This window comes from Heloderma suspectum, chromosome 16 (genome assembly GCF_057233095.1).
Source record: "Heloderma suspectum isolate Gila_16-S chromosome 16, 16-S_ref, whole genome shotgun sequence".
NCBI lineage: Eukaryota > Metazoa > Chordata > Lepidosauria > Squamata > Helodermatidae > Heloderma > Heloderma suspectum.
This window is the reverse complement of record NC_139473.1, coordinates 3,588,956-3,609,432: the sequence shown is the minus strand read 5'-3', so window position 1 is coordinate 3,609,432 and position 20,477 is coordinate 3,588,956. Positions and strand designations below refer to the sequence as shown.

The 20,477-nt window shown below is 52.0% G+C and overlaps 1 protein-coding gene across 1 annotated transcript in view; it reads right to left on the bottom strand.

Moving 5' to 3' along the window:
* Nucleotides 1-20,477, bottom strand: part of PIGL (phosphatidylinositol glycan anchor biosynthesis class L) — a 49,290-nt gene that overhangs the window by 8,983 nt on the left and 19,830 nt on the right. The window contains exons 3-5 of the mRNA XM_084822705.1: nucleotides 9,995-10,085; nucleotides 5,544-5,611; nucleotides 1,497-1,528 (exon numbers count right to left, since the gene is read on the bottom strand). Coding sequence (XP_084678831.1) covers nucleotides 1,497-1,528; nucleotides 5,544-5,611; nucleotides 9,995-10,085 — 191 coding nt within the window. The remainder of the gene's footprint in view (nucleotides 1-1,496; nucleotides 1,529-5,543; nucleotides 5,612-9,994; nucleotides 10,086-20,477) is intronic.

Below are 20,477 nucleotides of genomic sequence, written 5' to 3'. Positions count from 1 at the left end.
TGGAAGAAAGGTGGGATAGACATGTAATAATATGTAAAATAAAAAGCAATTACGTGCATTGTTGCAGGGGCCACAGCCACACAGGACAGCCCGGGTGAGCTTGGACATCGGCCGGATGACAGCCTATCGGATTTGCTGGCCCCCCACCCCGTTTAACAGACAAGCGAGCAGGTGGCCCCAGTGGACAGATGTGCCTTTTCAGCTGCCTTCCAGGCCCTGACGTCATTGGCTTAAGCCCTTCTAACATGACAGCCCCTCACGCCTGCCAGATCGAATTAAGGCATGCCGGGAGTTGCAGCTATATTCGGAGTGGCTTGGCCTGAGCGGTGGGGCGGGAGTTTCCCCCAGCCTCGGGAGATTGTGGGTCAGGAAAGAGGTGACGTAGTCCAAGCTGGCGGTGGGCTGAGGGGTGGCAGGAGGAACCCCTTGGGGATGGGGGCACTTATGTGAAGCTGTCCCGATTGCCGCTGGAGCAGTGCCCAGAACGTTGGGTGACCCTTGTGGAAACAAAAACATGTTTGCAGGATCTCTGGGGGGAAGAGATGCCGGTTGAGATGAAAAGGGGCTTTAAAAGGTTAGACAATCCACGGTGGAAGAGAGGTGTAAGTGATGGCTATGGTGAGATGCAGCCTTCCCCAACCCGGTCCCCTCCAGAGCTGTTGGACTACAACTCCCATCATTCCCAGCTGGAAAAGGCTGCTTCCTTCGTGCCCTGCATGGCGGCTTTCAACAGGCACCTGCTTAGCCACTGTTAAGAACAGGATGCTGGAAAAGATGGGCCTTTGGGCTGATCTTGCAGGGGGCCCCTTATGCTCCGAGCCCAGTATCCTGTTTCCAGCAGGGGCCAGCCAGATGTCCCCGACTCCCCTGGGAAGTTCAGGTTGGGCATGAATGTGATCATTCTCACCTACTTTTTGACACCCCCAGTCTCCTGGTATTCAAAGGTATACTGCAGGAGTGTCAAACCTCAGCCCTGGGGGCCAAATCCTCAAACAGTCACACTCTTTTTATCCCCTATGATTGTTTTATCGTTCTCCTGCAGCCCTAGGACTGCAAGCAGCCCCCGGACAATTTCATGCGGCCCTCGGACTCATTTCAAAAGCCCTGTGCACAAGATCAGTTCAGAGTTCTGGCAAGAGTGATCTGTCGCTTCCCTGGCTGCCCACTGAGTGGGAAGGAGGAGGAAGAGAGAGAAAAGGGGATAATGGAAAGAGAAAGAAAAGGGGGTGGCAGGGAGAGAGAAGGAGAAAAGGGGTGACCCCATCCACTGCTGACATGAAAAGCAGCCCACCCTTACCCTACTGCTTCAGTAGGGATCGTTCTTTGGTTGGGCTCTGCAAGGGCCCCCTTTAGGGCCAAAGGTGCGGGATAGAAACCGACTTACAAACCAGCATTCATGCACAGACCTCAACGTTGCAAAAGGGAAGAGCAGGGAGAGGGACAATGTAACACGGCGCATCACGTGGGGAAACATTTGTGGCGGCCTTGTAACCTACCTTCTGGAAGTTTCCCCTCTGTGTGCAGGTACCTGTGGAAGACCAACAGCACCAACGTCAATCAACATGCCATGGGGCAGTCCCCCCACCTCAAAATGGGTGTACTTGGTAGAAAATCCAAGTACTTGGACTTTCTTCAAGGGAGGTGACTATTATACACCTGGTACCATTCCAGCTAGGGAAAGTGGGCACTGTAATCCAACCCATCTGGAAGGAACCACGTTGTCGGATGGTGCATTACAGAAATGTCCTAAAGGTAAGAGTAGGGATGTATGAGAAATTCGTTTCAGTTGGTTTTTTAATCAGGATTTACCAAGTGCGCACTTTCCGGACTGAACATGGACTCAGACACAATCTGCAGTTGAAGTCTGTACATTTCCGAGCTTCCAATGGGATTTGCGGACCCCCCCAAATGTGTCCGTCAGCATGAAAAAATGCATACTTTTGAAAAATGCACACAAATACACTTTAATCAATGGGAGAAGAATGCGTACATTTCAAAGATGTGCACAATTGATGCGTACATTTGGGAAAATATGCACGGATTTTTGTGCAAAAAGAAAAAAAGCAATGCTTGCAACGTGATAGGGACTCGAGTCAACATGAGCTTCGAGAGGGAACTTGGAGACTTTTGACAAGCTCGTCTTTTGCTGATTCGTGCATCTCTCGGGAAGAGCTGTCTGACTCCAAGAACAGTCTGCCTCCAGGGGTGGAGCATTCTCCTTCGCTGGAGATATTTAAGCAGGAGCTGTGTGGCCGTCTCTGAGGAATGCTGTCGCTGCATCCTGCATTGCAGGGCCAACCCTGAGCAGGGTTTTTTCCCCAAAGCACCTCCGAGGTCCCTTCCAATGTTGGGATTCTATAGGTTGCATCCAGACTCAGTCATACTTCAGGGAGACCCGCTGAAAGAAAAGCGGGTCTTCAATGAATCCTGAATAATTTCAGTCCCACCGATTTCAAATCAGAAATCACCGATTTCAAATCATCCAGACTCAGTCATACTTCAGGGAGACCCGCTGAAAGAAAAGCGGGTCTTCAATGAATCCTGAATAATTTCAGTCCCACCGATTTCAAATCAGTCATCTCTAAGTGTGACAAAGTCTGGATCCAACCCTGCAGCTGAGCCTACCTCACAGGGTGGTTGTGAAGGAAATGGGGGCTGGGTAAACCACGCACACACACTCAGGAGGAGGAGGAGGAGGAGGAGGAGGGGCTAAAAAAGCAGACTGTGTGTGCACGCGCGCGTGCGTGGGTCTTTCAGCAATTTAACACTATGCTCCGAAGCTGCTTTATATACCCCTCTCCCAAATCCAACTGGCATGCTGCCTATAGATGGCCAGCAGGGGGCATCCTCCTCCTCCTCCTCCTCGAACCAGCCCTTTTCCCTTGCACATTTAAAGCATTGCACCATGCCCCATATGGCCTAAAAGGCCGGCATGAGTATGTGGGTCCATGTTGCAGCTACCTAACCCCCTGAACTATGGAGCGTGTTTCTTATTGCCTTGCCCCCCGGGGCACATCGTCAGACATGGGCCAGAGGCGGACAGCAGCTGCCTTTCCCCACCCCTGCTTGCTGATCCCCGTGCTGACCGCCGGTGATCTATTGAGCTTGCGCTTGAGGAATGAGGACTGGCCACAGGTGGGCAGAGGTGCAAAAATGGGTTACGAGCAGCCAAAGCCAGGGTGGGAGGGACAGAGGCAGGCCGGGATAACGGGACGCGGAAGAACGCAGCCAGTGGGGGTATGTTCTACGGCCAAGGCAGCCTTCTCTTGAAGGAAGGGGCGTAGCTCAGCGGCAGGGCTCCTCCTTGGCATGCAAAAAGCCCCAGCTATGATCCTGGGCTCGTCCAGGCAGGGCTAGGAAAGCATCCTGCCTGAATCCCTGCCAGACGGGGTCGGCAATCCTGGACTCAGTCGGTCTGATACAGCAAATCTGCGAAACTGCGAAAATTTCCCAAGAGTTGCGTTTCTGCTTGTGTCCGCGATCGCGAATGAGGCATGTTCACGTGATTTTTGAACAGGAACGAAATTCTCGTGCAACCCTATGCTGAAGCAGTTCTAACGGGTGGAACGGCTGCAGAGGGGGTGGGGAGAGAGAAATGTTATCTGTGTGATTCACAACTGAAGCCATGCGCATGGCCTTCTAACGGGGAGGGGGACCATCATATCCTAAAGTCCAGGGTCTAAAATTAACCAGCTTCACCTCTGCGGGGAGAGACAGTAGCTCAGTGTGGGTTCAACCGCTGGCATCTCCAGTTAAAGAAGGTAGCACCTAAGGGAACCCCCCCCCCCCGCCCCATGGGGGATGGGGCGGATCCCACTGGCGTATTATTCCCCCACACACCCCGTTTTGAGCCCATCTGCCAAATCCTCACATTTACTTTTCTCTTCTTACGAGCCAGACCCCGCCACGAGTCCCAGCTCTTTAAAACAAACACTCCCCAAATGGGAAGACGGTGCTCAGCCGCCCGCCGCAACCTCTCCCCTCGTTGGAGAAGATCCAAGCCAAGCCGCTCTGGTCACTCACAGGCTCCGAGGACAGGGCTGGGGGAGTGGAAAAGAGCTTAAGCGCTCGCTGTCTCCCCCCGCCAACCTCTCGTCTGGGTGTCTGCAAACGTAACTGAGCTTCCTTCCCATCTATAGACCTAAGAGAAAGGCCTGGATGCTTTGGGAGGGGTCTTCTCAATCCCCCCTGGAGGATTTCTTCCCTGGGGGGTTGCTGTGTCCAGCCCTGTGGCTCCGCTTCAGGGAAACACCCTCGAGGAAGCAGCCATAGGAGCGGCAGAGGAAGCGGTCTTATATCCCAGGCCATCTAGTCCAGTAGCGTCGACCCGCCAGGGTCTCACAGACTTTTTCAAGCTCTGTCTGGACACGCCAGGATTGGATGTGGGACCTCTGCGTGCAAAGCAGGGGCTCTGCCGCTGAGCTATGGCCCTTCGCTTCCACAGTAAAGTAAAGATTCCCGTCCTCATGGTTCTCAGCAGAGCCAATCTGGGGCAGTGGTTAGAATATTGGACTGGGACTTGGGAGATCGAGGTTCTAGTGCCCCGTTTGACCATGATGCGCACGGTGGGTGACTTTGGGCCAGTTGCTGGCTCTCAGTGGCACCTCCCTCACAGGGCGGTTGTAAGGATGAAATGGGGAAGAGGGGGACCATGTAAGCCACCTTGGGCTCCTTGGAGGAAAAGCAGGGAATAAATATAACGAACGAACGAAGGACTGATTTAACTAGGGACCCAGGACGCTTCCTTATGCAAAGTCAAGTCTTTGCCCATCCGGGCCAGTACTTTCTCCTCTGACCGGCACTGGCCCTCCAGGGTGGCTCATGAACTACAGGGTCCTGCCCATCATCCTGAGAGCCTTTTAACGGGAGATGGTGACACATTCGGCCTCACCTTACCTCACAGGGTTGTTGTGAGGATAAAATGGAGAGGAGGGCCACGTAAGCCCCTTTGGGAGAGGAAGAAAGGTGTGTAACTGTAAAAACAAGAGCTACAGCAACAAAAATGTTTGCCAACCCCGATTAAAAATATACTCATGCACTCTGAGCATGTGCCGGCAGCTTTGCGTCTGAAGCCCCCTTCGATCACTGCACCGTCTCGGCTACAGGAATAAAATGGAGTTCGCTTCTGCTGCCATCTGCTGCCGCTTTCTGGGGGTCCTTTCAGGGGCTCTTTGGGGCCCTGGACTTTGGTGCCACGGTCCAACTCTAGGGGTCCAACACTGCCTCTCCCAGGGACACAGGGAGCTGCCTCACACGGAGTCCGAGCATTGGCCCACCTAGCCCAGTACTGCTGACGCTGACTGGCAGCATCTCTCCCCGACATTAGGCAGAGAAGAGTCTTCTCTTGGACAGGGAACCTTCCGCATGCAAGGGAGGACCCTGTACCCGATTTGAGAGCTCCCTTTATACGCAGGGCCAACCCTACTATTCTATGATTCTATGTATCCCAATACTCCTGGAAAGCGCAGAATGCGGCCTCGGGCGTGTCCTTTGGAATTTGCCCGGAAGGGAATCCGGCCCTGGGGCCCTGTGGTCGACCGTACCTGACTGCGGCGTAAAGGGATCTGTGGTTGGCGTGGCCGCTCACCCCTCCCGCGTCGAAGGTCACGACCTGAAGGGGAGGGGGAACGGGGGAGGACCAAAAAAGACAAGAAAGAAAAGAAAGGCTCTGTCGTATTCCTCTTGCAAGCGGCCTTCTAGACGTTGCACAAAGGCAAGATGTGCATCTCTAAGGAATAAAAGAAATGAAGGCCGCTGAGGTTTGGGCAGCAAGCGCCCCTAAACGCCACGCCCGGGGGCCCTCGCTTTCAGGGGATCTGGCACGTGCTTCTGGGGCGCTTGATCCTAAAAGCTTGATTCGGTGCAGTGATTTATGTAGAGAAAGGCGTTTTGGGGTGGAATTAAAAACAACAACAGTAAAACAAAGCAAAAAAACACCCCCAAATTAAGGGAAACCAGGGCAGAACAAAATGTTAGATTAAAAACCACTAATTGGAATGCCCGGGGGGGGGGGGGGGCAAGATTGACGGCCCACTGAAATAACCTCTGAAAAACTAAGAGGGAAGGAGCAAGGGAAGGAGGAGGCCCTCCCTGGGAGAGGGAATTGTGAAATATGGGAGCCACAGCTGAGAAGCCCCCCCCCCCCCCCCCGGTAACTATCAGCCGTGCTGCAGACGACGGCACAAAGCAGAGTTCCCTCGGCAGATCTCCATGGATTGCGTGGGGCCAGGCGTTAAGTATCCTGGGCCCAAGCTGCCTAGGGCCAACCCCAGCGTGCTCAGGCTACAGGCCTGGCTTGCCTTCTCGTCCCAAGAAGCGCTGCCTCAGGCCAAAAGAGCCATTCTGCTGAGCTAGCCAGGGGCCGCATCTGCCGTGTCTGCTGCCCCCTGCGGTATCCTGATGCGACTGGCCTCTGCTGTGGCCTGCTCTGCCTCAGCCCGTGGGAACACAGGCGCGGAGGCGGAACGCGCGGCCCGCCCAGCAGGCCGGGGCAGCTAGTCGGGGGCTGCGAAGCCCGTCCTGAGAAGAGGCACTTCCCCCAAAGGCCTCCAGAAAGTGCTCTGGATCCCTCTTTCAGGGGAGAAACAATGGCGCAAAGTCCGGGTCCCGAGCCCCCCTTCCGGCAACGGAACTAGCCTGTGATGTGCCGGTGGGTGGCGTCCGCGAGCGCTGCTGTTTGGTGAGCTGAGGTGGCAACCGGCGTGGGCCAGAAAAGCCTTGCCGGGCCGGTTTGGCTCCTCAGGGGAGGAGAAGCCGTGCTGCTGCCAAGGCTGAGGCTGAGGCCCGGGCGGCTCCTCCCAGCCGCGTCCTGGTTGCACAAGGCCGCGCCCGGAGGCGGTAGGGGAAAGGCTGGAGAGGGAGGATCAAGGGCCTGCTACCGGCTGCTCTCCACCCTGTCAAGGGGAAGGACATCTCTCTCGGCGAGGAAGGCGGGGAGCAGCCCAAACACCCCGAGGCAGCCGGGCTGCTGGGCTGGGGTGTGGCCCGCAGCCTCTTCCAAGAGGGCTGCCTGCTCCAGGCGGGAGAGGGAGCCCGCTCTTGGCGTGTCGCTGCCTCGGCACCCGGGCTGCCTGCAGAGTAACGTTCACGGCTTCCATGGGGCTGCTCATAGAGGAGCAAAGCAGGTGTCGCCAACCCGGCGCCCTCCAGATGGGTTGGACTACAACTCCCAGCATCCCCTGGCTGGGGATGCTGGGACTTGTAGTCCAACCCATCTGGAGGGCGCTAGGGTGGCGAAGGCTGGAGCAAAGGTGCTTCCTTTAATACAATGATAAGCCAAAGCATTTAAATCCTACATGGGAAGAGCCTTTGACCCCTTATCACCACCTTCTGCAAGCTGGGGCCCTCTGGATCTTTTGGACTCCGATTCACAGCATCCCCTGGCCAACAGGAACTGTAGGCCAGAAACAGCTGGAGCACACCAAATTCAGGAAGGTCGAGTGAGGTAGGTCTCCCTCAGGGGGGCATTCAGCAGCCCAAGGCACCGCCTTTGAATACCACCCCTGCTCAAGTTCCTGATATTGACGCATTTCTAGGATCACCTGCCAATGTTTTCTGGTAAGAAGGCTGAACATCCAGAAAACTTAGCTTAGGGGTGGGGAACCTCAGGCCTGGGGCCAAATCTGGCCCTCCTAGTGTCCCAATTTGGCCTTATAGGCTTCTCCATAAGACCACCACCCCTTTCCCCCAACCACCCCATCGGTGGGTGATTTCCCTGCTTTTGTGCAGTTTTTCCCACATTCTAAAAGGTCAAAATGCCTCTCCTGAGGCTTACTGACTGGCAAGAAGAACTTGAAGTGACAATATGCTGTTGTTGTTTTTTTAAGGCCCCCAAGAGCTTCTCCGAAATGAAATGCAGCTCTTAGGCTGAAAGAAGTTCCCTGCCCCTAGATTAACTGATGCTTTCAATAGCTCACGGGAAGCTGCCCTTTTATACCGTATCACAAAATCTGGGGAGGACCCCAGGTCAGCTCTGCATGCAACAGGTCCCAGGGCTCAATCCCCCTGCACCTCCAGTTTAAAAAAGGCTCAAGGCAGAGGTGATGGGGAACACCCTTCTTCTCTGCCTGAGACCTGGCAGGTGAGTCGACAAGGTTTGTTCCACCGCATGATTTTGGGCGGTTTGTTTTGGAAACAAAACTGGCTCCCAAGAGGTGACGAAAGTGGGTCAGCGGTCAAAGCTCCCCTCCGGCAGACAGGAGCGCCCCCTGCCTCTGTCACGCCAAGGGAGGCGAGCAGTCCGACCGGTTCTCTGGAAGGAGAGGCTGCGGCAGGTCGGCCTCTCCCGATGGGGCGGCTGTTGGTGCAACAGGAGCCCTGGCGCTCCCTTCTCGGCACTTGCTCTGCCGCGGGAGTGGCTGGTTTTCCTTGTCCGAATGAGCTTGGGCGGGGAAAATCATCCGAGGGGGAAATGGGCGAGGGGCTCAGCTCAACGCAACCTCAGCAGCCCTTTCCAAATGGGGTGGGGGGAACTGACTTGGATGTTAAGAGGAGAAGGGAAATCCACCTGCGCTCCTTTTGCAAACAGGAAAAAAGAGGAAGTTACGATGTATGGACTGGCACCAAATTGCGCTTCAAAGCACGGATCCATCTGCCAATGAAGCTTCTCTCTCTCCCTGTCCCTTCTGCTGTGGATAATTCAATAAATTAGCACCCTGTCAGGGTTAAAAGTGACACTCTCCCTCCACCTACACATCGTGTTGATAGGCCTAGCTCTCCTGAAAAGACCATAGGCCAGGGGTGGGGAACTGGATCGGTCATGCTGGCTGGATTTGGTGGGCCAGATGATGTCAGGAGGTGGGGAAAAGCCCCTCCCCTGATGACACCAACCTCCACCCCTTCCCCAAAGCCCCATCTTTTTCTTTTAATAACACCTTTAAAAATGTCCGTGAGTCTGTACTCTGTAGAAACTACTGCTTTTAGTCATTGGGTTTCTTTAATCTGCTGATCACCGTGTTTAATCTCGCTGGTTTATTTTATATGTACAAGAAAATTGTATTTTCTTGTCTTATAACTGTGTGAGCTGCCATATGACTGCCTGGTAGCTAAAGGCAGAATACACATCCCATAAACATAGACAGATCCCAGGTAGAAAGTGGCATATGCCATTTGAGGTTCATTTGGGGCCGACAAAGGACTGGCCAGGAGTCATTTCAGCCTTTACCGTCTAGCTGCGAAAAGCTGGGTTTTCCTCCGTTGACCAGGCACACAGGAAATCACATTTCCAATGGCCATATCAATTTGGTTCTGGCTTCCAAGCACAGAGAATTTTTCTGCGATGGTCCTAACTAGAGTTGTTAGGGAACCTAAGGTAGGGAACCTAAGGGCACGGGCCTTAGGTTCCCTACCCCTGCAGTTCAGTCTAAGGGATTTCCCCCTCCGTGAGCTATTTCCACCTCAGCTGCATTAACCTCATCCTGGGAGGGCAGGAGAAGACGCAGTCATGCTGAGGAATTCTGCGTGTGCTGCTGCATGGACCACGGGCCACAGAGCACACCTGCCCGGGCTCTCAGTTGCACCGCTGAAATGGAGAGCTATTCATTTCATGCCACTGTACCGCAGAACTCAGGCAAAGGTTCCACCCACTGGCAGCTATGGGTGGAAGCACAGCAATGTGCTTCAGTGCGCTTCGGCATCAATCACCTCACTCTGGATGACCCCACACAGTGTGCCAGCCAAGGGTGTGTGGCGATGGGGCTAGCGGAGGTGTTAAAAGGAATTGTAACGAGGGCTGCAAAGGCAATGGCATCCTCACCGCTCAGTGTGCACAAATTGTTACGTCTCTCTACCGACGTTCTGCCCGACGGTTATGCAGGAAAGAGGGGGTTTAATCCCCTCAACAAATAACCCCCACTCCCCCCACAATATATAACTATCATGGACAACAGTCAGGACAAAAAGCCATGGGAGCCAATTGCCGTCACTGCCTCTGGTTTCAGAAGGAGCAGATCCTAAAAGATCCTAAAAGAACGAGACGCTCAAGGTGTTTCGTTACCAGGTTGATTCGGTTGGTTTCAATGTGCTGGAGGATCAGGGCAGAGAGCAGCCGTGTGTCCCATTCGACAGATGGATGGTCTGGAAGGTCCCTAGGAATAATAATAATAATGATGATGATGTTGATACGAACAACAACAGTAAACATAAACCCTAGTTATTCTATCAACTCAGAAGGAATTTGTGGTACTTTGAAGAACACTGTTTTCTGTGATGAGCGTAAGGGGCCAGAGCTCAGCCGTAGAGCCCCTGTGTTCCACGGAGACACCCTGGAGGGCCACTCCCGGTCTCAGTAGACAATCTTGGCCTAGATGGACAAATCGAGGAGGCAGCAACTGCTTCCTAGATTCCTTCCCTAGCATCGCATTAAGAGGATCTCATTCATGGATTCCATTTCTATACTGCCCAATAGCCAAAGCTCTCTGGGCGGTTCACAACACGACAAAAGTCTAAAAACTGTGGATGTTGAAACCTGTAAAACAGTTCGAAAGCAAGTTAGAAACAACAGAAAGGATCAAGTGGCAGGGGGCGTGACAGACCCCTTCTCTGATGGAGACACTCCAGAGTTATTGGCCAAAGGTCTGATGCCAGGATAGGAGAGCTTCATATCAGGGCTGTTGAAACTCTTTGAACCCAAGGACCGAATTCCATTCCCGAGAAGCTTTCGGGGGCCACATTCCGGTGGCGGGCAGGGCTGCAGGCAAAAAAAGCGGGGCCAAAAAACAAAGAATACCAGTGTATTTTAGCTTACGGACGGAATCCTATGCATGTTTAGGCAGAAAAGGTCCTACAACTCCCAGCATTCTCCATGCAGGGACCTGCAGGACATTTTTCTGTCTACGCATGCATATTTCAACCAATCGGTTTTATTACGGTCGCAGACCAGCAAGTTAAAAGATAATTGCAATTACAACGTTTATGTAAACGATCGAATCTAAAATCAAAAGAAGAAATATCACTAAAAAATGGCATAGGATTCTGCCTTAACGTTCTTACTGCCAGTAACTGAGCATTCGGAGAAACATCTCAACCTTTCTGAATGGGGAAAAGAACGCCACAAAAGCTAGGAAACTACCCAGCGATTGGGGGGAAGCAGTGTGGGGCCAGGGAAAGCGGGTGTGGCCTTTTCGCAAACCATGGGGGGCCGGACTGGGACCCCGGGCTTCAGGTACTGCATCTGAGCTTTGTACGTTCCTGTGCACGTGATGCCCCGGAACCAATAACAGAGCACCAGACCAGGGAGGAATAGAAGAATGCCATTGTGGGGCCCGTCCCTTGAGATGGCGTTTCCCAACCCAAAGCTTCCTGAGGAGTTGGAGCACAGCTCCCATCGTGCCCAGCAAGCACGGCACTGGCTGAGGACAATGGGAGTTTGCAGCCCAATAGAAAATACCACCCCCCAGCCTCAAACATACAGTTAGGAGCCCTGGCTCCAAAGCCACCTTAGCTGTGGATCCGCACACCAGCTCTGCCTCTAAAACACCGCCGGTCAGCCAGGCAGGTTTTGACTCGTTTCGAAAGAGGAAGGTCACTTGAGTTCAATGGAAACCAACAGCTGGAGGCCGTGGATGAAATCACAGCGCTGTGACAGCGAGCCAAAATTAAATCCAAGGTCTGGCGGGGAGAGATAGGCAGAGAGAGAGAGAGCGTGTGCGTGCGTGCGCAGAGCGGGGCTTACAACTGCGCTGTGTGATGAAGGGAAAAAAAGTGGGCTAATTGGTCCCACACATTTTTGCCCATGAATCCACAAAAACATTCCGGCAGAAATGTAAAATGTATTCCGGATGAGACTCCTACAGTTCAGAAAGGGGTTGAAGCCCGAGCAGCGGTCTCTGAGAGACACATGAGCAGCGGTAAAGCGTGACATGCGGGCGCTCAGCGTCATGGTCCCCACAGCCACGGCCCCCAGGAGCACCCAAAATTGCAGGCGGTTGCATGGATCCATGTCAACAACCCAGTTCTAGCCGTTTTCGTCTCCACCCGGAGCAGGTCTTTCGGAAAGCCAATGGCTCTTATTTGCCCCTCCAAGATGAAGACGCCCCAAAATATGTTGCATCGTAACAGGGAACAATATATCATTGCTGGGAAAATTCATCTGCCCTGCGCTACTCCAGCCTACTGTCTGGATTGCAGCTAAGCTTGGGGGGGAAGCGGCCTTCAGTGCCAATTTTTGGTAGAAAGGCGGGGTATCAACCAAATCAATCAATTTGTTGGCTGGAGGTGGCAGGTGCCGTCGGCGTCCCTGCTAACCAAAAAGTGCTGCTGTGGCATCCTCGTACGTCCTGGCTGTACTACACCACTGTTACTTACCCGCCACTGCTAACTTTCCCTCCACCCTTTTGGTTGTAAATATCAGCAGCTTCACCACCTCTTTCTCCCTTGACTCCCTCTCGCAAATTCAGCCGAATGTTCTCTTCTGGAGGATGTCTGGCTGACACCACTCAGAACCGCCTGCTCTTTCGTGTCTTGCTTCCAGCCCCATTGTTTCTCTCTTCTGGGTGTGTGTATTTCACCCTTTCTCAAGGGAGCTGTTGGCCCCTCTTTGCCCTGACCACTGTTTTTACTTCCCAATGATTCCCTGGAATTGATGCCATGAAACAGCACAGCTGGTTGCCATTTTAAGGGAGGCGACTGGTGGGAGGCTCTGTCAAACTCCCCTCATTACCCAGAATTCCACCCGGAATGCCGAGACATCATCACAATGTGTCGTTCCAGGGGATCATGGGAAAAAATTAACCATTCCCTGTGCAAGGAACCAAGAGGTGCACCATTGAGTGGTGCACCCTAGTTCTTAAAATTCACATTCATTACCCCCTCCTAAATAGCTAAAACGGCCCTCTTGCATTTGAGGCCCCTGAATGGGGCAGCAAATGGGGTGATTTTAGCTCAGTGCTAGCCTGAAACTTGTTCAAGATGCCAAATCCATTCGGGTGGTCTTTGGGAACTAAAAAAAAGGGGGCAAGAGCTGCTTATGCCACCGTACGGAGTAAGGAAGTCAAGGGGCTACTGCGTTTGCCGTCGCAGGTTCCACTATCGTGGCCAGAGCACGGCGGGTGGCTCTCTGCACATCACAGCAGAACCAGCAGAACCTTCAATTGCTCTTTGGAACATCTGGATTGTCCCAAGTTGTTTGGGGACAACAAAACCTTTGGGCCCTGGTGGTGAGTTTCCAAACCCAAAGATGGGTAGGAGATGGTTTGACTATGCCAGGGCCAGAGCGCTGTGGCAAAGTATACCCTCTTTCAGCCAGATGGCTGGAGTCTATTTTGGAGAAGCTCTCGGGGTCCGCATTCCAGTGGTGGGCAGAGCCAACGGCAAAAGGGGTGGGGCCAAAAATAACAGCACAATTTAGCTTCAAGCTCTTCCTGCCAGTCACTGAGCCTTAGGAGAGGGATTTCAACCTTTTAGAATGAGGAAAAAACTGCAGAACAGCTGGGAAACCACCCATCGATAGGAGCTTGGGGAAAATGCAGTGGGGCCAGGGAAAGGGGGCATGGCCCTCTGGGGAAACCCAGAGGGCCAGATGGAGACCCCAGGAAGATTGGATGTGGCCCCCAGACCTGAGGTTCTGCATCTCTGGTATAGCATGACCTTTCCAACAACACAGGCAACTGAATCCAATTTAACTGTTTGGGGGTCTCACCAGGTATTTTTGGCATTTACCAGGTTAACTTGGCCAAGGTGCCTGGCTGCTTGGGAGCTCAAGGTTGCAGGCCTTGAGATAAAAGAGCAAAGAGAGATGTGAACTTTAACATATTTCCTGGAGCCTGTTTCCAAGGACGCATTCCCCCTCCCTCCCAGTAATCTCCCTGCTTTTCATCCTCCGATCCCATCCCTGGACCTCACTGGGCTGTCCGTCACACCAGCCGATCAAGATATGAATCGCAACGTTGCCAAGCGGAGAGAACTGGAAGGATTATACATTTACAGCCAGTCCGAACCCGTGACGAAGCACAGAGGGGCAGGCTGCATCCCCCATGGCTGCGGAAACCAGGGTGCCATGCCAAGGTAGAGCATGTGAGAACAGGTCGAAGTTCAAGCAGGAGTCTGTGCCCTGCTTTCAAACTTGGCTGCAGACCAGCTCAACCCCGGAGTGCCCTGTGGTTAGGTCAACTCATATTCTAGGTGCCTTGCTTGCTTCAATTAGGCAGTGGAAATCGTGTCCCAACAGTCTCGTCTGTGCAAGTTTGGTTCCAAGAAGCAAAGAGGGCTTTTTTTTTTTTAAAGGAGGAACTTGCACTGTATGAGAGAACAGGTCTCTGCCCCAAGGGGCTTACAACAAAAAAACAGACATAAGGGAGACAATAGAGGAAGTGGAGGCAAAATGCAGATGGGGTAAACCAACCAAAAGCGGGTAGGCAAAGTTAGCGGGTAGGCAAAGTTATGCCCCAGGCCTCAGTGCGCCCAAGGTTCCCTATCCCTCCTGAATGTTTAATTCAGAAATTTCCTTCCTGGTAGGTAGGATTCCTTCAAAGCAAAGCGAGGGCTTCCAAACTCTGGCATCGTCATTTCCCACATGGGGGCCCAGGGATATCCTTAGGAAATGAAGACGGTGAGTGCAGGCCGATGCTTTCCTTTGCAATGCGTGCAGCCACCAAGAAGGAAAAAAATGAAAGAAAGAGGGACTCCTGTCACTTCTGCCTGGTAAGCTAACCTCACATGGCAGCCATTTTGTGGGGGTGCCCAGGAGTTTTTCTCAACTTGCCAAACGTATCCCTGGGCCCAAAGGTTTGCCTTGTTGTTGTTGTTGTTCAGTCGTTCAGTTGTGTCCGACTCTTCGTGACCCCATGGACCATAGCACGCCAGGCCTTCCTGTCCTGCGCTCTCTCCCGGAGCGTGCTCAAGTCCATATTCATTGCATCAGTGATGCTATCTAGCCATCTCATCCTCTGCCGTCCCCTTCTCCTTTTGCCTTCAGTCTTTCCCAGCATCAGGGTCTTTTCCAGAGAGTTTTCTCTTCGCATTAGGTGGCCAAAATATTTGAGCTTCAGCTTCAGTGTCTGTCCTTCCAATGAGCAGTCAGGGTTGATTTCCTTTAGGATGGACTGATTTGACCTCCTTGCAGTCCAGGGGACTCGTAAGAGTCTTCTCCAGCACCACAGTTCGAAAGCATCAATTCTTCAGCGCTCAGCCTTCCTTATAGTCCAGCTCTCACAGCCATACGTTACTACTGGGAAAACCATAGCTTTGATTAGACGGACCTTTGTTGGCAAGGTGATGTCTCTGCTTCTTACTATGCTGTCTAGGTTTGCCATAGCTTTCCTCCCAAGGAGCAAGCGTCTTTTAATTTCATGGCTACAGTCACCGTCTGCGGTGATCTTGGAGCCCAAGAAAGTAAAATCTGTCACTGCTTCCATTTGTTCCCCTTCTATACGCCAGGAAGTGATGGGGCCAGATGCCATGATCTTAGTTTTTTTAATGTTGAGTTTCAAACCAGCTTTTGTACTCTCCTCTTTCACCCTCAACACGAGGCTCTTTAGATCCTCTTCGCTTTCGCCCATTAGGGTGGTATCATCTGCGTATCTGAGGTTGTTGATAATTCTCTTGGCAGTCTTAATTCCGACCTGTGATTCATCCAACCCGGCGTTTCTCATGATGTACTCTGCATATAAGTTAAATAAGCAGGGCGACAATATGCAGCCTTGTCGTACTCCTTTCCCAATTTTGAACCAATCGGTTGTTCCATGTCTGGTTCTTACTGTTGCTTCTTGACCCTCGTACAGGTTTCTCAGGAGACAGGTAAAGTGGTCTGGTACTCCCATCTCTTTAAGAATTTGCCACAGTTTGTTGTGATCCACACAATCAAAGGCTTTAGTGTAGTCAATGAAGCAGAAATAGACGTTTTTCTGAAATTCTCTTGCTTTCTCCATGATCCAGCGAATGTTGGCGAATGTTGGTGATTTGCCTACCCCTGCCCTAAAACAATGATTAAAATGGTAATGCTGACTGATCTTGAAAGGACTCAGACGTACCCATCATGTTGAATTTAAAAAAACACCATCTTAAACAGCTGCCCCTTTGCAAAGGATAACAAGCCTTGCTGGGAAGCATCTCTTATGAAGGCTCCCGTGACGTCTCCACAGAAACCCTCCAGATTTCAGGCTGCCTTGCGGGAAGCGTTCAAAGTATCTCCTTCGAACGATGCGTGTCGTGACGATAGATGATCATGAATTCTGGACAGTTTCCCAGCGGGAGCCCTAATACCTGTTTCTCAGAGATGACACAATGGCTTAATGTGATGTGAAATCTGGTCTTCGTCTGATGTTGGTGCCTCGACAGCCTGGCGGTGATCGGGGGGAGCGCAAGGTGCAGCAGGAGCAAGTTCGTATTCAAAGGGGAACAACCGGCTGTTGGCATGTGGGTGGGCAGGAAACCCGAGGGCGTGGGCATCGGTTTGGAACAGTCGGCTTTGTGTGGAGCAGGGGTGGGCAACTGGCGTGTGGCCTACTGGCCTTTTTTGCGGCCACCATTGCCAAATTTGGTGGGGAAATGACAAAAAAGCAGCGTCTTTTCCTTGGGGATGAGGGACATTGGAAGCTTTCTCCTTGACTTGAAGGAGAATCGCACTCCCAGAAGTTTTCCAGGAGCATAGTTTTGCTTCAAAACAAGGCGTGCAATGGCTATGCTGGTAAAAGTGGCAAACCCGTTGCATATCTGCATGGGATAAAATCACGGAGGAGGGCTCGTCGGACAGGAAGCCTGCGAGCAGGGCATGGAGAATGTCTGGCTGTCCATGGTTAGAAACAGGATGCTGGGACACTCCTTAGCCTATTGCAGCAGAGCTATCCTGATCATCTTGCATTAGAAGTCAGATCCAAAGGGTCGGTCCTATTGCTTCCTTCCTCCTCTGTTTATGCCGTTCAGACCTAATCTTGGCTCAAGGGGTTGATGAGACGATGCAAGAGAGGGAAAGGGAATGCCACCTTCTACCAAAGCCCCAAAGCTTTGAATCATCTGAGAAGAATCCTAGCATTGCAAATGGCATACGGTCCACAGAATCTTCTGGCCCTCATGAAGTACTATCACTGGCTGGTCCAGAAGCTTCAGCTATTTCAGAATGATGCGCCTGATCTCATCTGATCTCGGAAGCTAAGCAGGGTCAGCCCTGGTTAGTACTTGGATGGGAGACTGCCTGGGAATCAGGGTTCCTGCACTGAGCAGAGGGTTGGTCTCGATAGTCTTGTAGGCGCCTTCCAACCCCATGATTCTATGATCCCCCCCCCCTTACTCTGCATTTATGGCACTTTAAATGATGATTAGACCAATTCACGGAGGAGGAGGAGTCTATTGAGAGCAACTCGTCATGATGGCTGTATTGCACATCCACATCAAGAGAGTGAAGACAAGCCTCCCCCAGGGCGGTGCCCTCCAGCTGTTTTGGACTCCAACTCCCATCATTCCCAGAATTGCAATCCAACACATCTGGAGGGCACCAGGTTGAGGGAGCTGCAGAACAGGGATGGGCAGAAAGTTGATCTCCAGATGTGTTGGACCACAGCTCCCAGCATGCCTGAACGCTTGGCCATGCTGCCAGGGGCTTCTGGGGGTTGGAAGTCCCAAACCTCGTGAAAGTGACCTTCTGCCCACCCCTGCCATGGGAAACCAGTGGCAAAGAAATGATGGGGGGAGAGAGCGAACCCTTCCAGGTCCTCCTTGCAGGCTCCCCGGAACCAATTTAAGGAAGCCCTTGTGGGGAGCAGGGGGCTGGGATGGGCAGGCCTTAGGGCTCCTCTTAGGTCCTTCCATGCAGCCTCTCTGTCCTGGGATGAGACACAAGGGCGAAATGGAACCTCCTTGTTCAGAGACAGACTAGCCCAGCAAAGCAGGGGCAGGCGGCAAACAATCCAAGGAGAGCACTTGCCCCTCTTTGCCCATTCAGGCATTGGTCAGCCACTGTGGGAAACAGGAAAGTTGAAGTCGATTTGCCTTCTCTGACCTGGTGCCGTCGGCCATGCTGGATGGGGATAACAGGAGTTGTTGTTTGACACTTCTGGAGGGTACCAGGCTGGGGAAGGGTGGAATAGGCAGACCTCTGGTTTGATCCAGCAGGGTGCTTCTTATGTTCGGACTTAAAACACAGAGCCTTACATTGCTCAGACCGCAAAACCTGATGGAGTGCCTTTCCTGGCATGATGTTACCCATACACTACGCTCAGCATCTAAGGCCCTCCTCTGGTTGCCTCCTCCAAGGGAGGCTTGGAAGGCAGGAACAAGGGAGAGGGCCTTCTCAGTGGTGGCCCCCCAAATTTGGAATGATCTCAACAAGGCCTGCCGGGCACCAACATCGTTATATTTGGGGGCCAGGTTGAGAACTTCCTCTTCTTTCAGGCCTTTGGCAGCATATGATGAGGTTTTAATCAAGTCCTGGGTTTTTTAATTGTTTAAAATTGTTTTAGATATATGTGTGTCTCTGCTTGTGCTGTGTTTATACGTTCATATGTAAATGGATTTTATAATGTATTTTCAAGGTTTTAATCTCTGTGAACTGCCCAAAGAGCTTCAGCTATTGGGAGGTATAGCAACATAACAAATGAACTGAACTGAACTGAAATGTTTCCCCGTCTCTGGAAGGTGTCGTAGGGGAGGAACTGAGGCAGCAAATCCCAAAGAAGCTTCTGCCTTCCAATTTCTATCGTGTCAGGCAGGAAATCCACCCTGCTTGGCACAATGGAGATGCCAACTGGTCAGACAGAACAGGAATTCAGTGTGCTTTTTTCCAAGTCACTATTTTTTTAAAACACACACACGCACAAGAACAACACTGAAGCAACAGCAGGCTGGTACATGGTGTTCCCATGTAAGAAGGACTGGGTCCTGCTGCAATACACACGTCCAGGGAAGAGGGGAACAAAACCTCTCTCAATGTAAACCAGCAACGCTGAGGAGTGGGTGAAATACGGAGGTCCCCTGACAAACGAAGGCAGCCTTTGCCAACCTGGTGTACTCCAGATGTTTTGGGTTTCAACTCCCATCAGCCCCAGCCAGCATAGCCAATGGTCAGGAATGCTGGGAGTTGTGGTCCAAAAGATCTGGAAGGCACCAGGTCTGGGAAGCCTGTCCTAAGAACTTCCTACACTCTGGTCTTTGCCCCGGTTTCTCCTGGACATCTGGTTAAGTCATGCTGTTTGTTTTCTGGGCCTTTCACTGCACCGAAGGAGCCAATAAGGAGCTGCCTTAATCCGGATCCAGGCCAATGGTCCATCTAGGCCACTGCTGTCTCCCCTAACTGATAGCGGCTCTCCAGTTCTCAGGCAGAAAAGGGTCTTCCCATGCCTGTTCCTTGATCTCTGGAGATGCCAGGCACTGAACTTGGGACCCTCTTCATGGAAAGTACGGGCTCTCCATCAGGCTGCGGTCCCTCCCTAAAAGCCATTCCCATGTCAACATCGCAACCCTCTGGGGAGTCGGCCTTCCCACTCCCTGCCCCAAATGTGTAGGAACCCAGAAAATCCACCATCCTGTGGGTCGTTGCCATATTTACAAAGGAGAAGAGTCAGACCAAACCAGAGAACATCCAAAATAACCCGATGGAAAAGAGAGAAAAAGTCTCAGGATGGGCCAGTTTGGATGATACGACAGCCTGTCCTGGGTTCATTTACCTGCGAGGAGCTGTGGTGCATGCCATCCGACATTCTGAATACGTAACAACCCCCATATAACCCACGGCCTGTTGTAGGTTTATGCGAGGGTTGTTTAACCCTCAAATAACCCCTGCCACCCGAGTTTGGATGACACGGCAAACCACAGCAACTCAGTGGACGAGGTGAGCATATTCAAAATGTCGCACGGCACACGCGCTGCAGCCGCTCAAGGATACAGGGACGTTTGTAAACAGCCTGCAAAGTTCTCTGAAAAGGCGTCTCAAAGAACAAATCTGTTTCAGAGATCTTTGCAGGCTATTGACAAATGTTAACCCTTGAAGAAGGCCCAGAAATATATGCCACAGGGCCGAAATGTCTTGGGCAACTTGGAAGAATACAACTTTATTTACACTGAAAAAGTCCCCCATTTTGTTTTGACTCGCCTTTTGGACGGCTGTCCTTGCAAAACCTGAGTAAGGCCACAATCCTATGGAGGTACAACTCCCAGCATTCCCCAGCCAACTGGGAATGCTGGGAGTTGTAGGACTTTTCTCTCTCTAAACATACATAGGATTGCATCCTGAGATGATTACTCTTGAGTAAGATGCTGACTTCTGCAGAAGCATGGCTTCCACAGAAAATTGGCCTATTAGGTCTACATTGAAATTATATATATATATAACCCCAACCTGATTTGTTTTCAAAGTCTAAACTTTGGTCAGACTATTGGAAAACAAATTTTCTCAACTCCGGAGATCAAGAGGAGCCAAGAGGATCATTTTTGCATACTCCTTTTACCCATAGGCTGTATGCAAAACATTTTTTTTGCTTTGTATGCTTAGGCTGCAAGCCTAGACACACTTACTTGGGAGGAAGTCCCATTGTACTCCATGGGGCTTACTT